The sequence below is a fragment of the Acomys minous genome, assembly GCF_964271855.1.
Source record: "Acomys minous genome assembly, chromosome: 9".
NCBI lineage: Eukaryota > Metazoa > Chordata > Mammalia > Rodentia > Muridae > Acomys > Acomys minous.
This window is the reverse complement of record NC_140490.1, coordinates 67,776,583-67,803,466: the sequence shown is the minus strand read 5'-3', so window position 1 is coordinate 67,803,466 and position 26,884 is coordinate 67,776,583. Positions and strand designations below refer to the sequence as shown.

The following is a 26,884-nucleotide window of genomic DNA, read 5'->3' as shown; positions in this document are numbered from 1 at the left end:
TGCTCCCACCTCCTGAGTGTTGGAATTACAGGCACGTGCCACCATGTCAAGCAGGCGTTCTATGCTGGCACCACTTTTCCCACAAAGCTATCCATTTAACCCCTCTAAGAAAGCTGTCACCAGCAAGAACAGACACCAGCGGTGCAGCTCCTCAGCTCCCAGATCCACGAGAGTATAACTTTCTATTCTTTATACACTGTCCAGTGTTGAGTCTCTTCTCATAGCAACAGAAAATAGACTAAGACATTTGGTGGTTCAGGCAGAATTGCAAAAATCTGCTGATTGAACTTACTGCATGGCTGTCAAACTAGGATATGACGCGGCTTCTAAAGCTAGGGGTCGCAACCCAAAAATGGAGATCGCACTACTGAAGTTGAGAGTGTCATAAAAGTTGGTAATGGAAAAAGGTTTCTGAGTGCACAATAACCAAAAATTAATTAAAAATCAAAGACATTGTGAATCTCGGTGTTTGCGGCAGCGCTGACCCGTGGCGAACTGTGTGGTCCCGTTAACCTTGGTTGCACATTAGCTTCTTTTCTGCTGTTGTGATGAAACACTACGGCCAAATGAGATTTATAAAGAAAGCTCTCTTTCACATGCTGCTCCGGAGGACACACCATTGTGGAGGGTAGGCATGGCGGCACGAGCAGTGAGCCGAGCTGTCACACCTCAGCTACATGTACAGGAAGCAGAGAGAATGTACTGGAGACAGGATGAAGCTTTGGACTGGATTGTTAGAATGTATGATTTTTTTTAAAACTATTTTTAATTTTCTGTGTGTGTGTGTGTGTGTGTGTGTGTGTGTGTACGCGCGTGTGTGCACATTCATGCATGTAGATGTCAGAGGACAACCTGTGGCACTGTTTCTCCCCTTATGCTTTTACCTGGTTCTAGGAATCAAACAGGCAGCCGGCCTCGAGCAGCAAGCACTTTCCCCTCTGAGCCATCTCCTTAGCCATAATGCTTCAGTTTTGAAACTGCTGACTGAGTATCTGACTTGAGTTTCCTAAAAACAAAAACCATTCAATGAACTTTGGCTTGGGATTGAGACAGAATTTCCAGCACTTCCTGAAATACCTTGAACATGCTCTTGTCATCTTATACTACATGTTTATGTGAAAGTGTTCTCAGTACTGATAATTATCAAATCAAAAAAATGTGCCTCAAAACTGGGCATGGTAGAGAGCACACTCAAGAGACTCAGGATTTCAAGGATATCCTTAGCTATATAGAGAGTTGGAGGCCAGCCTGGGCTATATGAGACTTCATGTAAAAATCAAGCAAGCATACAAAATATACAAGTAAAAAACGCTGCAGGCAGGAAGCATTTAAGAGGGCCTGCGCATACAGTGATGACCACTTTAGAGGGCTACCTGAAAACCAAACCAAGCCAGCAAAAACAGTACAAACAAGAAAGCAGGCTGTAGCCAGCATCAGAGCACTTGTCCTGCATTCGTGAGATCCTATGTTCAATCCCCAGTTTTTGAAAAAGGCAAAAGTAAATGAATAATAAAAGCAAAACTATATCTGAGGATGAGGTGGGAAGATTTCTAAAATTCAGGGCCAGTCTGTGCTGTATACTGAACTGTAGGCCTCCTAGGGCTGCATAGCAAGACCCTGTCTCAAAAACAGAACAAGGGGCTAGAGAGATGGGGTAGTGACAATTTTGGAATTTTGGTTTCTTTTAAAAACAGAGAAATATTACTAAGAATGTGCTTTCATTTTAATCTAAGGTGTGGGGAGGTGAGGCGGCTTCAGATTGCCCACAGTAGCTAACTATGATTTGCCTCATTTTCTGTGAGATAGTTTTCAAATAGTTTCTGTGACTGAATGATGTTTGGAATTCTGGGGACTTTTCAGAGGGTATATGGGTTTGTTAAGTAGTCATGCACAAAGAAGAAATTAGATGCTGACGGTGAGTTCAAACTTGCTCCAAGATGCCCCTAACTAGCAGGAAGTAGTCTAACAATAGCATTGCCTCCTTTCTGACCCCTGACTTTATTCAGAGAGCTCTTTCCTTTCTATTTTTTTCTCTTATCTAGCTAGTGTTAGAGGATTGAAAAGTTGGAAGAAAAAGGGTGGAGAAGAGTAGAAGAAAGAAAAACCCACAAAGTAGCTAATGCCAGCTACAAGATGGCTTACTGGACAACAGCATTTGTTGCTTAAGACCCAGGTTCAATTAATTCCCAGTGCTCACACTGGAGCTCACAACCGTCTGTAACTTTAGTGCCAGGGAATCCAACATCTTCTTCTGGCCTCTACGGAGACCAGACATGAAAGCAGTACAGATTTACATGCAGGCAAAACCACCCATACACATAAAATTAAAACAAAACAACATAAAACTGCCAAACAAAACTGCACTTGAGTTTAAAAGAGACAGGACAAGCTGTTGAAATTATTTTTATAAAAGTGTGTTTGTTTCCCTTAGTTTATTTTCTTAACCTAGCTAGCATACAAATAACTGAGACTCTTTTACTTTTGTTTATAAAGCTTTATAGCATAATCTTGAACACTTTAAGTCTATTTTTAACCCACTATGTTATCCTGATTCCCCAAGTTACTTGCTTTTTAGTTTCCTTTGCTTCACTGAATCTTTTTCATCTCTTCTGTACCTCTACCTGTGGCTCCATTCCCTGGCTGAATCCCCTACTTCTTACAACACTGAGACAGGAGAGTCTCAGAACAAGGCTTGCAACCAGATACGGGGCATATAGAAATCAGCAATTGTGTCTCATTTGCAAAAAAAAGCCTTAAGTTAATAAAACCTCTAAGTGTCATGTTCTGTAGACCTCTGAGGTTTTTGAAGACCATCTACCTATCTTATCTCAATTTTTTTCCCTAGCTATTTCTGTCAAACTAGGAAACATATTTTTGTAATTAACTAACATAACCACGAGTTTGACTGTGTGACTGCTAATATGCATTTCTTAATTATCCTAAATGGTTGATGATAAAAGATTTCAAAAAGTCTAGAATTTAACACTGCAGTTTTAAGACAGAGTGCTTTGCTAGCATTGCCATAAATGCTAAAATAACAAAAAGCAAGAATAATGCATTAGTGTTCTTCGCCCTTACTTACTTACTACTCTGCAAAATCTTAGCAACATTCAGTGAGGCAGAAGCCCCAAAGCCGTCACGCGGGATAGCAGATGCTTTGCCATAATTCAAGCAGCAGGCAGGAGACAGCGTACGTCCTTGAGACAATTACCCTGGTTTCTTTTCCTTATGCTATGACAAAAGTGACTAAAGGGAGAATTAGAGGTTAAGTCTAAAGAAGTACAGACCGGCTTTGAACTCCTGAGCCTCCTGGGTCAACCTGTGCTGGGATTACAGGTGTGTGTCGTCACACCCTTCTAGTAAATTGTCTCGAATAAATCTTTATCAGTTCTAGTTTGGTAAATAATTCCCCTCCCCATCGATCCTTCAGCTTATCACAATGTTCTTAACACAACATAAACTAAGTCACTCCTTATTAATTCTGAGAGAAAATAAAAATGCACCTTTCTAGCTAGACATGCCTTTACTCCCAGCACTCAGGAGGCAGTGGCAGGCGGATCTTTGAGTTTAAGGCCAGCCTGGTCTACTGAGTGAGTTCCAGGACAGCCAATGCTATGCCAAGAAACCCTGTCTGGAAAACACACACACACACACACACACACACACACACACACACACAACACCTTTCCTCTTTGTATACAAATGAGCACACCTGAAGCCTAGGGTTTTATACTGTTCTTCCTTTCACGTCCTGTGTGGCGCCTTGGAGACCTTTTCAAATGGTATATGTAGGTGTGACATGCTGTTTAAAGCTGTACGCAACTTAATAATACTATGATTTTTTTTCTTGGTATGCACATTTTGTGTTTTAACATGTAATCAATGTATGGACTTACTTTTAGTTCAGACAATGGAACCTGCTTGGCTGGGGTTAATCTTATGCCGGGTTTGGTTTGGCTTGGTCTTGCACAGGTTTCATGTGTTGCAGTGTCTGGGAGTTTACATGAGGCCAGATGTTTCCGTGTGCTCATCCACTGTCTCTGGCTCGTACACTCTTTCCACTTCCTCTTCTGAAATGATCCTTGCATCTTGGGAAGGGTTACATGCTGCATGTACAATCCCTTTAGGGCTGAGCATTCTGTAGTCTCTTACTTTTTGCTCTTTAGCCAGTTGTAGGTCTGTGTTAATTACCATCTATTACAAATAGAAGCTCCTCAGAGGATGGTGGAGAGATACATTGATTTCTATATGTATTCTGAAGCTCTTAATTAATTAATCTATTTATTTTGGGTTTTTTAAAAGATGTATTTATTTATCATATATACAGTGGTTTTTGCCTGCATGTACATCAGAAGAGGGCACAGATCTCATTATAGATGGTTGTAAGCCACCATGTGGTTGCAGGGGATTGAACTCAGGACTTTTGGAAGACCAGCCAGTGCTCTTAATCTTTGAGCCATCTCTCTGGCCCTATTTCGGGTTTTTTCAAGACAGGGGTTTTCTGGGTACCCTTGGATGTCCTAGGCTCACTTTGGAGAACAGGCTGACCTAGAACTCATAGAGATCTGCCTGCCCCTGCCTCCCCAAGTGCTGGGACCATGCCTGACAGTTCTTTGTATTTTTAATGTGTTTGTGTCTAATACATATTTGTGCATGGGAGCCAGAGATCAGTCTTGGGTGGCATCTCTCAGGAACCATCCATCTTCTAAACATTTTAAAATTGCATTCACTTGTTTATTGTGGCAGGCATTGGGTGGGGGAAGGACTAAGCAGAGATCCTCCTGCCTCTGCCTCCTGCAACCTGGGATTAAAAGCCACCATGCCCGGCTTAACAATTTGTGTGTTTCTTTTTATGATTTATTATGTGTCTCCCGTGTGTCTGTGTATGGGTATGTAAAGCTATGGAGGCCAGACGGGTCTCTCTGCAGCTGGAGCTACAGGTGATTGTGAGCTCCCTGACGTGGGTGCTGGAAACGAAGCTCAGGTCCTCTGGGAATTAAGAGCAGTATGTGCTCTTAGCAGCTGCGCCATCTCTCCAGCCAGCAGGAGTACCTTCCTTTTGTTGCGGCATGTACTTCGCCCCCAGGGATAAGTCACTGTGAGCTAGTCTGCGTTCATTTATTTTCATCCCTCAAATCTAAGGGAAGCTAGTCATGTGGCCAGTAAGCTTTGAGGCCATGTCTACTGCAAGAGAATCGTCTCCTGAGAAGGACAGCCCCCACAGGATCCTGCTTTCCACCCTGCCACTGTGATATTAGGAACTGTGGCCAGTATTTCAAAGTCGTGAATCACCAAGAATAAGAGCTGACCGAGCAGGAGGCAGGAGGGGTGCCGGCTAACAAGCTGCAGTGTGACTCACGTTCTCACTTCCAACTTTCGTTTCTTCCTGCAGGTCTGCTCTGCAGAGAAGTCATGATTAATCTGGTTTGGCACAACAGTTCTCTGCAAAGCAGCTGTCTTTGTAGATAATTTAGACATCTCACTTAGGGCACAGGGGGTTCTTGATTTTGTGCTAAAAAACCTTCTATGCTGAGTATCTTACAAGCTTCCTTCTCATCATATAAATGGCCTCACTCTAGAGGGACAGATGCAGGAGGGCTACCACTGTTCCTGGGAGAAGGCAGTGCTTTCTTCTTGCTGTCTTCTTCTTCTTCTTCTTCTTCTTCTTCTTCCTCCTCCTCCTCCTCCTCCTCCTCCTCCTCCTCTTCCTCCTCCTCCTCCTCCTCTTCCTCCTCCTCCTCCTCCTCTTCCTCCTCCTCCTCCTCCTCTTCCTCCTCCTCCTCCTCCTCCTCTTCCTCCTCCTCCTTCTTTCCTTTCTTTTTTTTAGATAGAGTTGTTTGTTTGTTTTATGTATACAAGTGTTCTGTTTTCATGCATACCAGAAGAGGGAATAAAATTCCATTATAGATGGTTGTGAGCCACCATATGGTTGCTGGGAATTGAACTCAGGGACTCTGAAAGAACAGCCAATGCTCTTAACCACTGAGCCATCTCTCCAGCACCATGGGAGCAGAGCTTTCTAGGTAGACATTTCCAGAGTGAGGATTGGAGGGATTTCAAGTCCTGAGCTGGTGGGAGCTCAGGGATTGGTGGGTTTTCCTTTTCAGGATTGGTGGGGTTTTGTGGGAAGCTCAGGGACTGGTGAATTTTCCTGCTCAGGGATTGGTAGGGTTTTGTTCCAAGTTTTCGATTAAAGTTAGCATAATCTGATAAGGGTCATACTGAATGAAGGGCTGGAGATGGCCTTTGTGACAGTTACAGAGACTGGAAATGCCATTATGACAGAGAGGTATGGAGGAGGGACTTATATACGCCTCAAGGGTTTTACACATACTTGAACTCTGAGCTAAACAAAAACTTTTCTCAAATAAACTGAATTTGTACTGAGGTGCCAGATTCCTGATTCTGGTGCTTGGCTGACAGTGCCAGGCCATTTAAAGCTACTTTCCTCAGGGTGGAAGTGGGGGTGGGGGTGGGGTAGAAGAAGGCTCCTGAGCTCAGGGAGTGGGGAATGGCTAGTTTATACATTGTTGCCACAGAGATGAGGCAGGAGCTCTCACACTAGCTCCAGTCCTCCCTCCCCTAGTTCCTGTCAGCAGCAGCTGTAACTGAGGCCTCAGGTGCTGCTGCTTTCTCTGTGGCTTCACTTCTCAGTTTCTCCAGGTCGCTGATCTCAAGTCCCAAGGCTGTGGAGATTTAGCCTCAGTGCTCTGCTCTGGAACCCTGAGGTGTTGCTGTCTGGAGGTCATGTTAGCATACTTGCCCCAGGCTGCCTAGCAACCTATGGCGTCATCACCTGCCCAACTGCCCAGGATATGGAAAAGGTCAAACTCACCTGGCCTGTTGCTCTTCCTTTATTTCCTTTCTTTCTCTCTGTCTGCTTCTCTCTCTCTCTCTTTCCTTCCCTCGCTCTCTCTACCTCCTTCCCCACTTGGAGCACCCACTCCTCTTTCCTGCTCTTCCACACTCCTATAATAAACCTCTCCACATCATATCTGGTACCTGTCATCTTCTATATAGGCCAGCAGCACAGGATGAAGACCCAAGCACCCCTCTCAGGGACCATAGTGGGTTACACAGGGGAGCTGAAGGCTGAAGATTGGTTTCCCAGAGAAACAATGTAGGGGGATCCCAGGGGCAAAACTTGAAACGGCCCAGCCTAGCTGCTGAAGCTCCTCAGTAGGGGACTGGACACTGTCCTGCAAAATACACAAAGTTTACAGCCTTCCCTGCCACTTGAGTCTGTGTGACTAGCCAACACGATACATGCACCACTAAACCTAGCACTAATTTTTCATCATCTTTCCTCCTCTCTCTCCTTCCTCTGCCACAGGCTCTTACACTATAGGACATGCTGACCTGGCACTCACTGTTCATATCAGGGTTGCCTTGAACTTACAGCAATTTTTCTGCCCCAAACTCTGGTGTTACAGGAGTGGGAGCTACTGTTCCTGGCTCCAACCACTTATGTTCAAAACAAAACAAAATAACAAAAACCACAGTTGTGATTTAGGCAGTCTGTGATGGAGACAGCTCAGCTCTAACCTTCATAGCATCAGCTGGAGCAACTCAAAGGTAAGGCTGGGCTGTGTGACATAGAATCCCAAGAAGGCTGCTTAAATACGTGCTCAGCATTTGGCTGGGACATGTACTTTCCAAGTGGATGTGTAAATAGCCATCATCCTGGTGCCTGGATTCCAAGAGAAAGCATCTTAGGAGAAGAAAGGGAATATTACCAGTTTCTAAAGGCCTGGCCTAAATGTTGGCAGAGTTGTATTTATGGATTAAGCTTTCTCTTGAATCAACATTGGGGGGGGGCAGAGAATAGGACCTGCGCTACCTGATGAGAGGAATGGTGGCCAAAATTGTGGGGGCCGGCTACCTTTAACTGAAACCTTGGGGTTTCAGTATTGGGATACAAGACAGTGTTTCTTGGCTTCTGGCTTCTTGAGCCAGGTGGTAACTATACAGAAGCCTTCACTTCCTAATGGCGCATTGATCTGCTCTTTTTGGGTCCCATGTAGGCCAGGATAACCTAGAAGTCATGATCCTCCTGCCTCTAGCCCCTGAAATTTGGGATTACAAACATGCTGCACCACTCGTGATTTTAGTCAGTACTGGAGATCCACCCCAAGACTTCATGCATGCTATACAACTTAGCTGTGTGCCAGCCCCATAGTAGCACTGTATGTTTCCTTGTGTTAGCATTGCTTATTTTAATTTTTTTTTTAGACAAAGTCTTATATTATAGTCCGTGCTGGCTTAGAATTTTCTTTATAGCCTAGGCTGGCCTCAAGCTGGGGACAATTCTCCAGCCTCCACTTACCAACCATTAGAGTTCTAGGCATGAAACGCCATGGCAGGGCTGGTAGCAGCATTTTGAGTCAAGGGAGTTGAGAAAGATCTTTGAAGGCTAAATGTAGAGACCCTGTCTCTGCAAGTATTATAGGCACCAATTTCTACAGTTTGAGATGGAGAAATTGGGGTGAAACTGAATTGAGGATAACCCGAGGCTTCCCCAAAAGGTCAGCAAAGGCCTCAGAGAACACTTAATGCCCCCCACATCTGTGTTGGGTAGCCATGTAGTTATACAGTACACAAGGACATCACTGGGTGTCAGGTTACTTACTGCGCTTCACTCTTGGTCCAGATGGAAAATCTCAGGTTGACAGAGACAAGGCTGCTGGCACCGCTGCTTCTGTCATCAAACTTTGCCATCCATGAACACGGTAGTATGTAGAGCAATGTTACTTCAGAACATGGCTGCTCTGCAACAGATCACACCCAAAGACCTTCTAGGTCTGTGTGGTCTGGCTGGCAAGAGATCACACCCAAAGACCTTCTAGGTCTGTGTGATCTGGCTGGAATACAAGCCCACATTTAATCCCAGGAGACAGAGGCAAACAGATCTGAGTTCAAGGTCAGCCTGGTATAGAGCAAGTATCAAGTAAAGAAAAGCTTAGGTCCAGGCATGATGATACATGCCTTTAATCCCAAAAGAAGGTAAAATTAGTTTGTAGAAGGAAGCACTCATATTTGAAAGTGATGTCTAATGGAGTGGCAGAAAAGGTGACGAATCAGAGATTTGACAGAATAGAAAATGTCCAACTCTCAGGAAAAGAGAGAGGAAGGGGAAGCTACTTTAGAGGCAGTTTTTCAGAGAGAGGAGGGCAGTTTTTTGGGTTTTTTTTTGTTTTGTTTTGTTTTTTTACCAGAGCCATAATAGAGATATGAGTTGCAGAGAGAGAGAACTCAGCTAAAGATGGAATGAGCTAGAAAATGAGAAGAGCAGATTGCAGAGTTTGAGGCCAAGAAGAGCAATTCTGGGCCAAGATTAAATAAGTCAGCTGGGAGAGGAGTTTGAGCCAGAACAGCTGAATTGAGCCAGCCAGCCCAGAGCTCAGAAAGAACAAGCAAGGGTGAGCTCATTCGAGGCCTATGATAGATTGTATGGAGGCTAGAAGCTTCCAGGACTAGGCCCAGGTTAGCAGATGGAGGCAGCAAGCCTCCTGGACAACTGAGCCTGGAGAATAAAATATACGTTTACAGTAGTCCCGGTGCACAGACTTGATCTGAGTAGATCTGTATTGCACTTTTACAGTAGTCCTGGTGCACAGACTTGATCTGAGTAGATCTTTATTGCACTTTCACAGTAGTCCCGGTGCACAGACTTGATCTGAGTAGATCTGTATTGCACTTATTTAATTGGTAAGCACATAGGAGGCCCGAGTCTGACCAACTTCAGATAAGAATGAAGGGAGGAGAACATATTTGTGAGTTCCTGGACAATGCGGTATCTTTGCTGACCATAAATATGAAATGGAATGAGGAGCATTATGGAACCCAGATTCTGTAACAGGAGAGCAAATATAGGCAATCTATGTGCTAAAGATAACAAGTTGGTAAATACCTTATTGGCTTTTCCTTTTTTTTTTTTTTTTTAGTTTGAAACAAGGTTTCATTCTGTAGGCCAGAGCTTCAGGCAGTTCTCCCAAGTGCTGAAATTAGGGTAAGCCAGCACACCTGCTGTTGATGGTTTTACTGTAAGCGTATGCTGGAGTAACCCTTCCTTAATTTGATATAAAATTAGGAGACTGGGCCATCCAGTGCTGGCTTTAGAATCTTTATAAGGCATTATGACAAATGGAACTTTTTGAAACCTGGATGTGCTGGTGTATGCTTGTATCGCTGTCACTTGAGAAGCCTAAGTAGGAGGACACTTGAACCCAGGGTCTCAGCACCTCTTCTACAAAAGGAAGTGTAACCCCCCTTTTATGCTATCTGCATTTCCACCAAAGAAATTTCACAGTGCATCTGGTGATATAAATTAGAACTCTGATGATGTGGCCAGGAACTCCTTTAATCCCAACAGTAGGGAGGCTGATGCAGGAGAATTTCCTAGAGTTGGAAGCTGCAGGGGCTACATAGTGAGACTCTGTAAGAAAAAAATAAAAATTTAAAAAAAAAACCTATTTTGTGTATATGTTTGTGCCCAGACAACAGAAGAAAGTATCAGATCCCATAGAACTAGAGTTTAAAATGACTGTGAGCCATTATGCAGGAACTGGCCACCAAACCCAGTATATTTAAGTAACATGTGCCATCTTATCTTCCAGAAGAGCTGGGTGTGTTGGCACATACCTTTAATCCCAGCACAGGGGAGGCAGAGGAAGGAGGGTCTCTGTGAGTTCAAGGCCAGCCTGGTCTACAAAGCAAGTCCAGGACAGCCAAGCTTACAGAGAGAAACTCTGTCTCAAAAAAAAAAAAAAGTTGCAGAAGAAATTAAACAGCTATTTTTAACCAACGTGTCACCATCTTGGCTCCACCAATCCTCTTGTTTGAAGAAGCCTAACTCAAAATACGTGGTTTCTAACATAATGAAGTATATGCTTTCCTATAATTGGTGAATGTAAGTCATGTCGTAGCTGAAGATGATCCTGAACTCCCAATCCTACTGTCTTTACCTCTCAAGTGCAGTGTTGATGCCGCCCCCGACCAGCAGGAAAGACACCAACACCGGGAACTCTTCTTGCAGCAGTTTATTCAGGAACTTTGACTACCGGAGTGACCCCGGGAAAAGCTCCCACAGAACCTTTATAGTGTGCCTGCTCCTATCAGAGACTGCCGTGTTGTCGCTCTTGGTTGGTGTGTTCGGATCACACCACCTCACGCTATGCCTTCAGGGGCTCACTCAAGGGCACATTACGCATGCGCATAAGGGGCGCATTGCACCGGGGAAGCAGCAGGGGGCGCTGCTATCTGTGGCTCTCTACAGTGCAGAAGGTCGAGCCTTGAGCCATTCTACCAAACCTCATTTGTCTATTTTTCTTTCTTTCTATTATCTATCCATCCATCCATCCATCCATCCATCTTTCTACCTTTCTTCCTTCCTTCCAATCTGTCTATCTATCTAAAGTGCTAGCGTTCCAGGCACACTCAGCCACGGCCACGAGCTGGGGATTTGAACTCAGGTCCTCATGCTTGTATAGCAGCACTCTCCTTGCTGTGCCATCTTTCCAGCTCCCCCCTACACCAGGAAGTGAGGGGAGAATTGAGCCTTCAACCTTTTAATTTCACAAGAGAACATTATAATCAAAGTTTTTCATTTCCTTTAATCACTTTATTTTATTGCTTTTCCAAGTTTCAGAGAAAATGGACTTAGAACAGTGTTGTTGCCCGCCACACCCCCACCCGTTAAGGCACATTACTTCTATTTTGTGGCTCATTTCACTAAGAGCTGGCGGAGCTGTATAGCACAAATTGTAGGATATGTTTAGCTTATAACCAGTTACCTTCAATTCTGAAACTAAAAAATAAAAATCCCCTTAACATCCTCATCTTGATTTTGTTTTGATACAGGGATTCTATATTGGCCTCACTTGCCTCAAACTCCTGGGCTCTATGTGATCCTCCTCAGATGCCTACAGCAACATAAACATTCTTCATTAGTTTTAGATATGAAAGATATCACCCAATAAAGAAAAAAAAAGCCCACAGGAGATAATATTCACAATGTATTCCAACACTTCAATAATAAATTTTAAATAGGCAAAAACAAAACCCAAAAAGCTCTTAATAGACACTTTCCAAAACAACAACAACAACAAAAATTTTTGATTTTTGTGTACCATGAAGGATATCACCCAAAAAAGGAAAAGAAAAAAAAAAAGCTCACAGGAGATAATATTCACAATGTATTCCAACACTTTAATAATAAATTTTAAATAGGCAAAAACAAAAACCAAAAAGCTCTTAATAGACACTTTCCAAAAAAAAAAAAAAAAAAAGACAGAAAAATGGCTAGTAACTACATGACCCAGAAATTCTACTCCTAGGTTACCAACCAGGAGAATGTGAAGAGCCATATGTATACACACTCTTAAGCAAGAGCTCATAACAGCATCATAACTGCAAAAGGCAGAAACTAGTTTCATGTTCAACAGTTGAAGGGCAGGCAAAGTAGCGTACCTGCCTTAGAGTGGAGTGTTACTCATCTGCAGGGAAGCTGTGAAAAACCAGGTGGCTGAGGGGAAGTGTGTGCACTGTTTTTACAGAGGGACAGACTTCAGTTCCTCGCACACATGTCTGGGGGCTGACAATGGCCTCCAATTCCAGCCCCAGAACTATGACATCTCTGGTTTCCATGGGTACTGCTCTCACATGCACATATACACACCTGTTTTGTTTTTTAAAATCATGTTAAGAAACTAGTCACAAAGCATCATATACTGCATTCCATTTACATGAAATTCTAGAAAGGGTTAACCTAAAGAAACACTACAAACTGGTGGTTTCCTAGGACTGGGAAGGACCGATAATCTGGTCCTGGGTTGTCTTCTGGCGAGAGTGTGATGTTTGCTCTACTCTGCAAAAACACCAAATGCCATTAGAATGTGTACATTAAAGAGACTAAGGGTGACGTGTTCATTTCTATAAAGGCCTTTAAATTCTTTCATGAAAATAATGTGTACGTATGTATTACTAATATCATTAACTCTGAAATGTTTTACCCATGTGAGCTTTTCAGTTATGTGATTGTAAGCTTTATCATATATATTTGTAATTGAAATTTACATTTATTGTATGTAGTAGGGTATGTACTCATGACATGGCCAGCATGTGGAGGTCATAGGACACCAGTGGGACCTGGGATCCAACTCAAGTACTGCGCCATCTCCCAGTCATTGTTTTGTTTTGTTTTTTTTAAGTGGATCCTACGATATAGCCTTGGCTGGCCTGGAACATGGTGTAGACTAAGCTGACCTCGAACTTGTAGTAAATCCCCATGTCAGCCTCCTCAGCTCCAGAATTAAAAACCTGTGCCACCACACTGGTTTTATTTATATTTGGCGGTGGTGGTAGTGGTGGTGAAACAGGGCTTGTATGGTATTCCAGGCTGGCCTTGAATTTATGAAGAGTGACCTTGAAGCTGCAACAATCCTGCTTCAGCCTCCAGTTGCTGGGATTACAGCCACTATAGCCCAGGTTGGAAATAATTTGGAAAGATCAAGAATCTCATCCTTGCTTTTGGACAACTCACATTGAAGAATGGGCCCTAGTAATTTCTTTGGTTTATAAATAAAGGATGATTATAGCTAGTATATCTTGATTTCACGAGTGAAAAGCAGCAATTTAGGAGCGGGGACTTCCAAATTTTCAACCGGGTAGCTAGGAACGGACCACACAGGTTTTTTCTCCACGTGGAGTATCGACCTTCGCTGATTAATTATATAACTTCAGTTTTTATTACACCAGAGCTCTCAGAAAACCAAGTCAGCGCTCTTTGGGGTCAAGGACGGCGTGATTCTGCGGTAAACGTTCTCCTGTCCTCTTTACTGTTGAGGAGAGAGCCAGACGGATGGGATGTAGGTCTCGGGTCCTCAGGGATCCCTGTTCACCCGGGTGGGGAATCACACGCTGAGTTCTGCAGCTTCTGTGGATCCCAACAACAACGCAAAACAGGGCGTCTCTCGCTTAAAGCCCGAGGTTCCTTCCTTCTCCGTGGCGGCGCAGGAAGAGGGGTGAGGCTAGAGCCTCGCGGACTAAAGCGAGACTAGCTGGGCTGCAAGCAAGTTCCGTTCCGGGCACTCGAAATTAATTCTCCGTTGTTGCAAGTTGCCAACAGGCCGACTCCTAAGGTTAAATCAAACTAAGACCACCCTGCAATCATCCAAAGCACTACCGGGTTCTTCCCGACGGTGACTGCCCCTTCCAACACCCATTTTCCCGCCCACACCCCTGGCTTTGGTCCTTGGGATTCTCTGGAGCAGTGGTTCTCAGCAACTTCCCCGTGCGGCGACCCTTTAATACCGTTGCTCGTGTTATGGTAACCCCCGCCCCCACGCACCATAACATTACTTCCGTTGCTACTTCGTAAGTGTAATTTTGCTGCTGTTATCAATCCTAACGCTAAGCATCTGTGTTTGTCGATGGTCTTAGGCGACGCTGGGACCTCAGGGGGTCGCGACCCACAGGCTGAGAACCGCTGCTCTAGAGGGACACCAACGCACGCTCACGTCCAGCTAGCAGGCCCCTCGCCGAGCTCAGAGGCAGAGCAACACTAACCCGTGCTTCGTCATGGAGGACGCGGGGCGTGGCTTATGACGTAGGAGGGCGTGGCGGAGCTAACGCCAGGGAGCCGGACGGAGGGGCGGAGGGAGTGGCGGGAGACCGTTTCCACGCCTGGGACGTTCCATATTGATGGAGAGGGGAGTGTAAGTTCTCAAACTCTCCTTAGGGAGAGATTTCACAGGTAAAGTCTAATTTCAAAGAGGTCTCACGACTCAAGACATGTTTCTGTGTCATATCTTACTGATTTTCGGTTTCCTGTGCTCACGATTGTGAAACCGCCACACTTTCTTTCCTGTCCTCCCCGGCATCCTTGCGCATATGGTAGCGTCCTGAGTGCGCGCAGGCGCAGAGCGCCCGAGGCGGTGCCGCGGAGGGGCGGGTGACGCAGCGGCCGTCGCTGCCATCTTAAGTTGTTTGTTCTTGTTTCCGTTCCTCAATCGCGACTGAGCCCCGGACCCGGGAGGTTCCCGAGGCAGCCGCCGCCGCCGCCGCTTCTGCAGCCACTCCGGTGCGGGGGAGGAAAACGAGGCTGTGGCCCCGCGGACGCTCCTCCTCCACCGCCTCGGCTGTTCTAACCCCTGTCGTCGGGGCGCTCGGACTGTTTTTTTCCTGAACCCAGACTGTTGGGCGACGTAGGCCTCGGCAGCCGACGCTCGAACTGAGACAACTTTGCCGGGCTCACTCCGCGGACAGGCCGTAGCGCAGGGCTCCCCTCCCCTCCCCGTCCCTCCCGCGCGCTTTCCTCCTTCCTCGCCGTCCCCTCCCCGCGCCGCGTCCTTCCCTCCGTCGCCGCCCGGGGCGCCGAGCCCGACTATGGGGCCCAGGTGGGGGCTGAGCGGCGGCAGCAGCGCGCGCGGCCCGGCCACAGAGCGCAGCGCAGCGGGCATGGAGGGGCTCCGTCGGCCCGTCGTGTTCTCTTGACATGGCTCCCGCCCGCGCCACGAGCAGCGCCCCCGCCGCCGCCGCCGCCTCCTCCTCCGCAGCCGCCGCTCCGCCCGCAGGCTGCGGCTAGACGGCCCACCGACGGTCGGCCTGCGAGTCCCGTTCTCCTCTCCGCGGGGACCCCGCCCTGCCGCCTAGATCCCGGCCTCTGCCCCCTTTGGGAAGCCACCCAGCCGCCCCCATTCGGGAAACATGGGCTGTTGAACGGGAAAAGCGAATCCAGAACCCGGGAGCTTCATTCCTTTCTTTTTTTTTTTTTTCGGGGTGGGAGGGTGGGCTTCCTTTAAGAAGTAATTATTAACACGATTATTTTCTTCTTCTCCCTTCCCAACTGATCCTTCCCACTTAACTTTTATTCCCGCCTCCTCTACCCGGGCGGGAATTGTTTCCACGGTTGAAATGAGTGAGAACCCGAGTGATCCAGTGTCTCCCGTGGTGCGAGTGAGTCGCTGCCGCTGAAGGCGAGGGGTAGGGGTGGGACCTGGGGGTCGTAGGCAGGTGATCCCCGGGCCCGGCCTGGGACGTGGGAGAACCCGCCACCTTCGCCTCAGACATGCTCACACGAAGATAATCGAACTCCCCACCATCCCGAACCTGAACGGGGTCAGATCTATACGGAGGGCTCCCCGGGGAATGTAGAACCCACCGCAGGGCTGAGGGTGCTTGGATCCCGGGCAGTAATCAGGGTTAATCACAGCCGGAATAACTATTAATACCGTTTTAATAGACCCGCCTTTCCCTCTGCCATCATGGTTCCCCTTGGCAGCAGCGTTCGCAGCCGCCTGAGGGTGAAAACGTGGGTGATGGGGAAGTTGGTAATGACTCCGCTGTTTTTTCTCATGACTTCTTTGGGCAACAGCTGTCCACCCCCGGTATACACTGTAGTTGATTGCAGGGAAACCCTGTACCTCGCCCCTTCTTTCTCTGCTGATTTTGCACTTTTCTCTTTGCTCACCACCAAGTGTAATCAATAGCAAAGCACTGACAGTACATAGCAGTAGTGAAATCTGAAATAACTAAGAATTAATCAGGTACTGCAGCCATGGATCTGGCTGGGTAAAATCCAACTGGGGATTTCAGTTTCATTCACCTACCCTGTTTTGGTGGTTTTCTTTTTCTTTTTTCTTTTTCCTTTTTTTTCCTTTATTTGGGAAGCAACATCACAATTTTCCCTCCTTTTTACCTTTTCTAAATCCCTTTTCTGAAAAGGGGGGAAATCCGGATGGATTTCAAGGATTGGACTGGTGTCAGCTGTGTTTGATTGCACACCTAAATCCTGATGATAGGTTTTTCATTTCCCCTCAATGCCTTTTATTTTGGCAGTTTAGCCACATGCGTTTTCCAGAAAGTTAGTTCCAAGTTTTTTCCTCCTCTTTGTTTCCTTCCCTTCCCTTTTCCCATCTAACCCCTAAACATTAGTGTCCAAACATGACTGGACAGCAACTTTTGTTTCTTGACCCTGTGGTATGACAGTCTGCTAATATTGCCAGAAGGTGCAGTTTGGGGGTTACAGTTGTGATTTTAGCTATTCAATCATATTAGCAGGAAAAAATGACTTGTTTCTGTTGTACTTGAGTCTTAAGAAAAAGTGCCCATAGTTTAGCGACAATTTCCAAAGGCTTTAGTACCACCTGTATTTCAAAATGGGGGACCCAAACTCCCGGAAGAAACAAGCTCTGAACAGACTCCGTGCTCAGCTTAGAAAGAAAAAGGAATCTCTAGCTGACCAGTTTGACTTCAAGATGTATATTGCCTTTGTGTTCAAGGAGAAGGTAATTTATAGTTCTTACTGTGAATTAGCACAAGTGATCTTTGTAAGTGTATGTTGTTACGTCAGTGTTTTATGAATCTTACGTTTAAGAGTTTTGGGTTTTTTTTACCCTTGGGATTCTGTGAATTGAGTCCCTGCAGAAAATGGTGGGCCTTTTTATATTAATTGACTTTGAAATACTTAATGGTAAGGGCTCAGAAGAATTACACTTACTGTTGACATCCGAATAAGTATAAAACTTTTATATGGAACAAAAGAGGAGAACTTTGTAAAGTTACAAATAGGATGTCTAAAGTGTTACCTTGGGATCAAATGTTTATATGCCTGTTGTTCAGGTCTTAATGTAGGTGTCCTTTTCTTAAGATATAGTTAATGAAACAATACATTTCAATTTTTAGGAGCAATTAAATACTGAAATGGTAAATTTTTGTTTAGATTTGCTTTTTTTTTTTTTTACAATTACAAATGACCTGAGGACATTGGTGGGTGAGAGAGAGATCTAGTCCCATAGTTAAATATCAAATGAATTTGAATTGTGAAAGTCAAGGAGAATTAGATGATAGTCATAATCTTTTGCAATTCAAGATAGACATTTATGACATAGGAGTGGGTTATGAACAAAGGAAGTGCAACTTTGACTTCTGCTTCTAATCAGAAATGTAATTTTTTTTTTATTTTTTTATTTTTTATTTTTTGGTTTTTCGAAACAGGGTCTCTCTGTGTAGCCTTGGCTGTCCTGGACTCACTTTGTAGACCAGGCTGGCCTCGAACTCACAGTGATCACCTGCCTCTGCCTCCCGAGTGCTGGGACTAAAGGTGTGCGCCACCACGCCCAGCTCAGAAATGTAATCTTAGCATGATATGTTTAGTAGTTTTTGGAAGTTTCCATGGTTATCACCCCAATTTTAAGTTTCTGTGTTTTGAGAACCATCACCTTGTTAGAGCAGGAGTATTGCAGAGTGGTCTGTATTGAAGTATTACCAGGATGCAGAGTTATCTTCACGTTTCCTGGGTGTTTGTGTGCTTGTTCTTTAAAATGATGGCCAAATGGCTAAGGTGGGTTGATGTTTAGTTGACAGATTGCAGGGTAGCTTCTCTGAGTCGGAGCCATAAGTGATGAGACTAGGTAGACCTTTGCCCCAGTGTCAGCACATCGTGTTCCCTCATACACTCTAGTATAGAGGTTTCTAAGGTAGATAGGTAATGAGCACTTGATTTTAGTAATTTGGAAACACAACTTACTGTATGTTTTCTTCCTTTTATTAAACACTGATAAATGTAGTCAGATAATACCCAGAAAAGGTCATTGAACTTGACACTATTTCAGGAATAAAATAATTTGTTTGAATGCTTGCATGTTTTAAACTAGTGAGATGTTTATTTGGTTGCCTGTAGAACCAGTTAAGTGAAATTATATTAATAATGTATCACTAAATTTTATTTCTTTTAGAAGAAAAAGTCAGCACTTTTCGAAGTGTCTGAGGTTATACCAGTCATGACAAATAATTATGAAGAAAATATTCTGAAAGGTGTGCGAGATTCCAGCTATTCTTTGGAAAGTTCCATAGAGCTTCTACAGAAGGATGTGGTACAGCTCCATGCTCCTCGATACCAGTCTATGAGAAGGGTAAGTTCTGGAATGAGTTGATGTGAGTTAAAGTTGTCAGTGTTTCCCTGAAGATGGCTAGTTAGCCATGTGTGTGCTTAGAGACCTCAGATATGTAATGGAGGTTTTGCCTCAAGCCCATTCTTGGCTGGATAAAGCATGTGGAGGGCTCCAGTCATGCCCTGTTAAACACCTTCAGGTACTTTATCCAAAATCAGTAAAAGCAGGGGAAACCTGGAGATGAGTATGACTGTCTTGCTCTGGCCTTAGGAAGCAGGTGCACGGCTTACGATGCATGGGGAGAACAGGACTGGAGACAAGGAGCTGTCTAACAGCATCAAAATACTCTGTGTAGTACATGCTTCGTGGAAGTTTTGGGCCAATGGTTTTCTTTGCCAAATACATTTGGTTTTGAAAGATGGAAATAAAGGCATGGGCACTAATACATGAGCTATTCAGCTAGAATTCAGTCATGTACTGAGGCAGTTAGGTCTTTTTTCTCTGTGAGGAGCATGAAGCTGAATGACTGGATTCTTCAGTATAAAAGTTTGTCTGACAGCTGGAATTAAGTTGTATGCAGTCTTATTACCCCTGAAGGTGGGGAGTGGTAAACTGGGTGGCTGACGCAGTGATTCCGTAGTTAAACCCTGTATTTGTACCTGTTACTACTTTGCTTCTTTAGAACTAAAAAAAAAAATTACTGTTTTCTAGGATGTAATTGGCTGTACTCAGGAGATGGATTTCATTCTTTGGCCTCGGAATGATATTGAGAAAATTGTTTGTCTCCTGTTTTCTAGGTGGAAGGAATCTGATGAACCTTTTAGGCCTGTTCAGGTATTTTGTTCTAAATAAAGTAGTGAGCACTTCAGTGGCGACACCTGTAATTTGAGCTTAAGTTGAAATCTTTGGGAATATGCTTCTAATAACTATCTCTTTTAAAATAGTATATTGTAAGAGAGGAAAGCACTAGAATCACCCAATCCCTTAACTTCACTGCTTTGTAATTCAATTTAATTAGCATCTTGTAGACTTTTTTTTATCCCTGACAAAGTCTCATGTTGCCCAGACTAACCTAGAGTTGCTATGTACTCGGGAATGACCTTGAACCTCCTTACTCTCCTGCCTTATGTAGCTGGACATGGAGTGCAGACCTCATGTATCCTTGAGTGCTGGGATTACAGGCATGTGCCACTGTACCCAGCTGAATATTCTTATTTTAAAATTAGGAAAGTAATGATATATATCGCCCTAGTTTAATTAAGTATACAGAACTAAATGTTGAAAAGCTTATTGTTAGGAATATAAAAATGGTCATTCAAAAATTTTCTAACCTGTTACGATTTTCTCTTTCTGTTGCTTTTGTATGTGACACGGGCTATTAAATTGTCGTACAGTTCCTGCACTATGGTAATAAAGCTGTTAAAAAGCTCAAGTAAATTACTTTTTTTTCTAGATGTAAGAGTAGTAAGTTCTTAACAAGAAAAAAGAAGTGAAAATCCATAGGTAAAATATTGGTAAAAGAGTTGCTTTTTTGAGCCGGGCAGTGGTGGCACATGCCTTTAATCCCAGCACTCAGAAGGCAGAGGCAGGTGGATTTCTGTGAGTTCAAGGCCAGCCTGGTCTACAAAGCAAGTGCAGGACAGCCAAGGCTACACAGAGAAACCCTGTCTCGGAAAAAAACAAACAAACAAAAAAGTTACTTTTTTGGTAGCTAATAACCTATTAGCCATGGATGGGCTAGAGCAGTGGTTGTCAACCTGTAGATTGTGATCTCCACAAATCACATCAGAATTTATGACTTATAATAGTAGTGAATAAGTAGCAGTGAAATAATTTTATAGTTGGTGGTCACCACAACATGAGGAACTATGTTAGTGAGTCATGGCATAAGCAAGGTTGAGAGACACTGCTAGAGAATAGAAGGTATAAGCTCAATGTAAAGGAATGCAAATGGGAATACAGAGGTTCTGAAAGCATAGGTTATATCTTAATTTTAGACTGCTAACAGTCTACATTTAACCTCAGTAGTAGTGATAACTAGATATGTGGACCTCCTTTTGCAGGAAAAGAAACGAGGCAGTTAAAAAGAGGAATGAGAGACCTAGGGTCATTCAGTTAAGAACAATCATAAATTAAGACAAACATAAGGCTCAATAAGCCCTTCTCTAAAAGTAAGGGGCTGGAGAGCTGGCTCAGGGATTCAGAGCACTGGCTGCTCTTACACTGGCCGCACGCGGTGGCTCACAACCCTCTGTAACCCTCCAGTTCCAGGGAGTCCAGTGACATGTACATGGTACATGGGCACACACATGCAAGCAAAACATGGTAATTTAATAAATGGAAAAGTAAAGTAAAAGCTTATACTTGGTGACTCACTACATTCTATGAAAAGTTCCTTGAATTATAGAACCTTCTAGATTGATTATAATGAACATGTAATAACTTCGCTAATTTTATACCTTACCTACAATAAATAAGCTAGTAATGTGCCACTAATTTCATTCTCTTAAGTAATTTAAGACAGGCATTCCTATGTTACAGGTCTTACGGGGATTGGCTCCAAAGCCTCTGCTTTAGCTCAGTTTATGTAAAACAGCATAGTATTTGCAAATAAACTTCTATATCCTGTGGCTCATCTCTAGATTGTTTATAACACCCAGTAAAGGTTTAACAGCTACATAAATAATGTTAACACACTACATTTTTCTGGAAATAATGAGGGGTGGAAAGTCCAATTTGTTCAGTACTGGTAGGATTTTAGTTTTCGCACATACTTTCAGTCTGGGATGTTGAAGATATGCAGTTGGTGCATCTGTATTCTAACTGTGCACCTCCTATTTTAAAGACAGTAGGAATTGAGAGGACTTCAATATAAAGGCAAATGAAAAAACGAGATGTTTTCCTTTATGTACACTGGTGTTTTCTTTATGTACATTGGTTAACTCCTCCCCTAGGAGTAGTTAAAGGCAGATGTGAGCTGCCATATAGGTGCTGGGAATTGAACCCCAGTCCCCTGGAACAGTGCTCTTACTGCTAAGCTATCATCTCTCCAGCCCCACACCCAGCTGGGTTGGTTGGTTTGTTTGGTGGAGATAGGGTCTTATGTAGCTTTGGCTCACTTGGAACTCTCAGAAATCCACCAGCTTCTGCCTCCTGATTGCCACCACACTCTGGCCCTGAAAGCTAGGTTTATAGCAAAAGCTGTTACGATATCTGAGATCGCACAGCTCTGTGGAGCACTCACCATGCGCACGGCTCAGCCTTATCCCTGCTGCCACAGCAGAGGAGGAGAGAGATGAGCAGTGCAAGTTGAAGGAGCCCAGCACTTAAAGGCACTGGGTTCTTTGCCTAGTTCCATGGCGCCGTGGGAGAGTTACAAAAATCAAATCAAATTAGCTATTTGATATGATAGTAAAACCTAAATAGCAGACACTTGTGATTTTACATCTTAATATTGCCTACTGTTGGTAGTAGGGATTATTGAAAACAATAGACTAACAGTTTATAGTTATTAGAGGAAGCTACATGTTTCTTGAGTTCTCTGTTAAGCCTGCTTGTTGCCCGGCGTTTGCTCCCTTCCGCCCTTAGACCTGTGGAAGGATGAAGTTGACTTCCTTGATAATAGCAACTTTGGTATTTTCCTCTTCCATAATAGTTTTTTCAAAGGGTTTATATTTTCCAAAGCCTGTTTGCCGAAGTGGTACTATGTTACACATTGAGGCCTCTGCATTTCACTGGGTCCAGTAGGCTTGCATTTCCTGTTCTACTATCTGGTACAGTGAGTTAGAGCCTTAACATATGGTGGGGAAGCTTAAGCTTACAAACTTAAAAGAACTGAAGGTCACAGAATTCTTTTGGAGTTCTGTCACTAGAATTGTCTGTAATGAAGAAAATGACCTGTGTTTCAAGAGATGAAGCTGGATGTGATTTGGGCATTTAAAATGTAATTAGTGCTAACTGAAGATTTTTTTATATGTGTGGTTTTGCTTGTTTGATTTTTTTTTCTTAAATCAATTGAGTTTTGTATTATACATTATTTTAATTAAATATAAGTATCCTGTGTGTCACTTAGCTCCAAACAGACATGTGGATGCGGTAGGTGCTGGTTAGGCAGTACAGTGTGATTGTGGCTACATAAAATGTTTGCGTTTTGCAATTAGGCCAAATTTGAATTTCATCACGGTGACTATGAGAAACAGTTTCTGCATGTACTGAGCCGCAAGGACAAGACAGGAATTGTTGTCAACAATCCTAACCAGTCAGTGTTTCTCTTCATTGACAGACAGCATTTGCAGGTAAGAAACTTTTAAGGATTAAATAAGGGCTCATTTAAAGTTAAGAAACCTGTCTTAGGCCCCTCCAGAGACATTTCCAGACTTTTCTAAGTTCCTGATCAGTGGGAGAACATCACCTGGGAGCTAGACTCAAGTTCTGCTCTACTTTCAGTTGATCAGAATATGGATTTTAAAGTGGGTGATAGTTGGTGCACATCTTTAATCCCAGCACTCAGGAGGCAGAGGCAGGTGGTTCTCTGGGTTCAAGGCCAGCCTGGTCTACAAAGCGAGTCCAAGACAGCCAGGGCTACACAGAGAACACCTTTCTCAAGAAAGAAAAGAAATGGGGCTGGAGAGATGGCTCAGGTTAAGAGCACTGGCCTCTCTTCCAGAGGTTCTGAGTTCAGTGCCCAGCAACCACATAGTGGCCCATGACCATCTGTAATGAGATCTGATGCCCTCATGTGGCGTTGAGGCACACATGCAGGCAGAACATAGTATACATAATCTTTTTTAAAAAACAAGAAACGTGTTTTAAATAAAACCGTTTGTGTGTGTGAGGGGAGGGGTGCAAGTGCAGGTATTTGTGCCTTCATGTGCCTGTGGTTCCTCAGGCAGTGTCCAAGCCCTAGGAAATCCATCTGGCTCTGCCTTACCAGAATTATTCTTGCCACTCAGATCCTCATGCTTGATATGGCAAGCACTTTACTGACTAAACTATCTGCCTAGCCCTGAGCATCAACTTTTAAATAAAAATTTTTTAAAAAGGGGACTGCTTCTTACTTGAGCCACCATCCAGGTATTCAAAAAATGTTTAACAGACATATTGCAGTAAAAATTCAGGCTGAGAAGTGGGAGGATTGTCTAGAACTGTTCCTTATCCACTCAGACATTTAGGGAGAGGGTGTGCCTCAGATCTGTGACATGTTTTGCTAGTGTAGGTAGATGTGCCCAATAGATCCTGGCTTCAGAGGATGTTTCTGCCTAGTGTTGAGTTGTCCAAATCATACTCATAAAAGTACTGTGACTTGGTTTTTTTGTGATATTTAAAATCTTTTATTTTTGAGACAGTGTCTCTACATAGACCAGTCTGACCTCTAAATAACCCACAGAGAGAGCTGCCTGCCTCTGCCTCCCAGGTATCGGAGCCTGCTTCATAAGTCCATAGCACTGAAAGCATACTGCGAGCCCCTTTCAGTCTTTCTCACTCTACTCTGTAAAAAAGACTTAATTAACAAGCTAGTGCCTTTCTCAACGTTCTTAAAAGGTTCAGGACTCTTACTTGATTCCTGCATCTGGGTTTCAGTGTCCAAGAATAGAATGGAAAGACAGAAAGCAGCTTTAAGTAAACTTGGAGATAAGTCAAGTTAAAAGTTGGTTGGTGTTTGAAGCGAGGCAGTAGATCCTGGCAGGTAGAGCTCTGTGATGTGAGTTCAAGGCCAGCCTGGTCTACAGAGTTAGTTCCAGGACATCCATGGTTTTACAGAGAAACCATGTCTCAAAAAATCCGGGGGGACATGTTGGGTGCTTGTCTATATTAGAAACCAGATCTGTGCACTCTCCATCCAGGAGCAGACAGCAGACCCAGGTCCTGATTTCCGCTAGAGGGAACTTGTTTGTTCTTTGTTGAAGGAGCTGGTTTTGGGGATGAAGGGTGGAGCACAGGACAGTGTTCTAATCTTAAACCTGCACACATTCTCTATGTGTTTCTTTCAAATGTATCTTTATTTTCTCCCGTATCCTGCATGGGTAGGGAACCACATAACCCTTGCTATGTATACTTCATTACAGTGCCATAGGCCTTAAGTTGTGACAGTTTAAAAGGAAAAAATTTTATTTCCTTCTAGACTCCAAAAAACAAAGCCACCATCTTCAAGTTATGCAGCATCTGCCTCTACCTGCCACAGGAACAGCTCACCCACTGGGCAGTTGGCACCATAGAGGATCACCTCCGTCCTTACATGCCAGAGTAAATAAGAGCATTGACCAGCAAAATAGAGAAGACCAGAGAATGCAGCAGCGATTTTCTTTTCTTGTTTTCTTACCACTTTTCTTTCAGAGTTTAAAGAAAATGGACTCATGCACAGAACACTATGCATTTTGAAACTTGTTCATCCTGGATTTATTTTAATCATTTGTATCACAGAACTTTTTTTTAAAAATTAGATGTCTTCTGCACGGACTGTGTGAAAGAAGGTGCTTTGCAGGTTGCTGCACTGCATCGGCATCTTACTAAAATGTGAAGGAAGGACTACTGTACACTGAAATGCTTAATGTATCTGAAAGCACAGGTGATGCTCAGTGTTGTGGTCTTCATGTTTGTGCTGGTTTTTGCCTCTGACATCAGTCATCAGTATTGAGGGTGAGAGTGAATGTAACAGGTAATAATAACACTTAAAAACTTAATAGCTTTGCTATAATCACCGTTGTTCCAGAGCACTGTCAGATTCATTCTAATGACCAGAATGGTTGTTACAAAAAGAAATTACAACCATGGGAAAGAAATCTTAATGAAAAAAGCATCTCATTGAGGTATTTCTGCCTTGTGTACACTGGGCCATGTTTGTTTTCTTGGTACTCATTAGTACATGTATTTTTTCCCAGATCTCTTTCCCCGAGTTGCTGTTTCAGAGTACTCTGCTGTGTGCAGATGCATTTACACATTAAAGCAGATCTGGAGTCTGGCGTGGCTGAAGCAGCTACAAAACCGAGGAACATACATAGCTGCAAAAACCATCATAAGTAGAGGACTTTTTGGTTTTTGTTTTGTTTTTTGGTGTTAGAAATTTTAATTACAAATTAAAAAAATCCAGTGAATTTTTGCAGAAATACTGGTTTCTACACCATCCTAAAGAAGTTGAGTGTTGGGAATAGAAAAAATTTTAAGGCGGGGATCTTACGTTGTAAAAATAACTACAGAGTGTCAAGAGTTCTGGAAGCAGAGCTCACTTGTGCAATGAACATAAGGAAAGACTACTGTATAGCTTTTTTATTTTTTGTTTTGTTTTCTTTTAAATGAAGAAAAGCTTTGCTTAAGGGTTGCATATTTTACTGGAGTAAATCGGAATGATCCTACTCCTTTGGAGTAAAACTAGTGCTTACTGGTTTTACTGGTTTCCATTTGTATTTAGCTTCTGGTTGGAATTTGGAAAAAAAAAAATGAAACCTAAATAAAATAGGTGAAAGCTCCCTGGCTATTCAGATGATTATGCAGAATTCGCAGTGGTAACTTTTATTCCCATGTCTATGGTCACTTCAGAAGTTTTGTTTATTCAGAAGAAAACTGACAATTGTAACTTGAACAGGAATCAAAGGCAAAAGATGAGCTTCAATAGTTCCTGCCCTTAGTTCATAAAAGGTGGGGGGGGGGGGGATAACCATTCTTAATGTGAAAGGGCACTTTTTACATCTCTGATTAGAAGGTAGAATCAATTTGACATTTTGAAGATTTCTGAAGGCCGGCATTCTCTAACAGTTTGGAGTGGAAGTAGAAACACACGTTGAGAGATTTGCCCAAGCTTGTTTGTAGAGGATTTCAATCATCAGTCTGGATCCAGAGGCCAGTGGCTTTTTGAAAATCCATTTACTGTTACATATACTGTGTTCAACATATTAGGCAATTTAGCACTTGTTTTATCTTAAGTTGATGAGAGCAATATAAGATGTTCTGATTTTGTAATGTTAAGATTTTGCCTCATTTTTCTCTTTGTGCATATTTAC

At 43.5% G+C, this 26,884-nt stretch overlaps 1 protein-coding gene and 1 long non-coding RNA gene across 3 annotated transcripts; one reads left to right on the top strand and one right to left on the bottom strand.

The window, feature by feature from the left end:
• Window positions 1–12,186: 12,186 nt before the first annotated feature.
• On the bottom strand, window positions 12,187–14,746 carry LOC311606129. 2 transcript variants are annotated; one of them, XR_014782222.1, is made up of 2 exons: window positions 14,348–14,746; window positions 12,187–14,133 (listed from the first exon to the last, which is right to left on the bottom strand). It is a non-coding gene; the product is annotated as an uncharacterized lncRNA (long non-coding RNA). The 2 variants fall into 2 exon arrangements; XR_014782223.1 differs by having other exon boundaries at window positions 14,566–14,746.
• Window positions 14,747–15,793: 1,047 nt separating this feature from the next.
• LOC311606127 (uncharacterized protein C6orf62 homolog) lies at window positions 15,794–26,353 on the top strand. Its single transcript, XM_084797200.1, has 5 exons — window positions 15,794–17,285; window positions 18,735–18,911; window positions 19,602–19,724; window positions 23,051–23,185; window positions 25,012–26,353. The coding sequence occupies exons 1-5, from the start codon at window positions 17,157–17,159 to the stop codon at window positions 25,135–25,137; spliced, it is 690 nt and encodes a 229-aa protein (XP_084653326.1). The 5' UTR covers window positions 15,794–17,156; the 3' UTR covers window positions 25,138–26,353.
• The last annotated feature ends 531 nt before the right edge of the window (window positions 26,354–26,884 follow it).

Bases quoted from the DNA above. Each gene is read 5' to 3' on its own strand.
- LOC311606127 (XM_084797200.1), top strand. From the start codon at position 17,157: ATGGGGGACCCAAACTCCCGGAAGAAACAAGCTCTGAACAGACTCCGT. The intron at 19,725-23,050 runs GTATTTTGTTCT...TTTTGCAATTAG, and splicing joins AACCTTTTAGGCCTGTTCAG to GCCAAATTTGAATTTCATCA. The intron at 23,186-25,011 runs GTAAGAAACTTT...ATTTCCTTCTAG, and splicing joins TTGACAGACAGCATTTGCAG to ACTCCAAAAAACAAAGCCAC.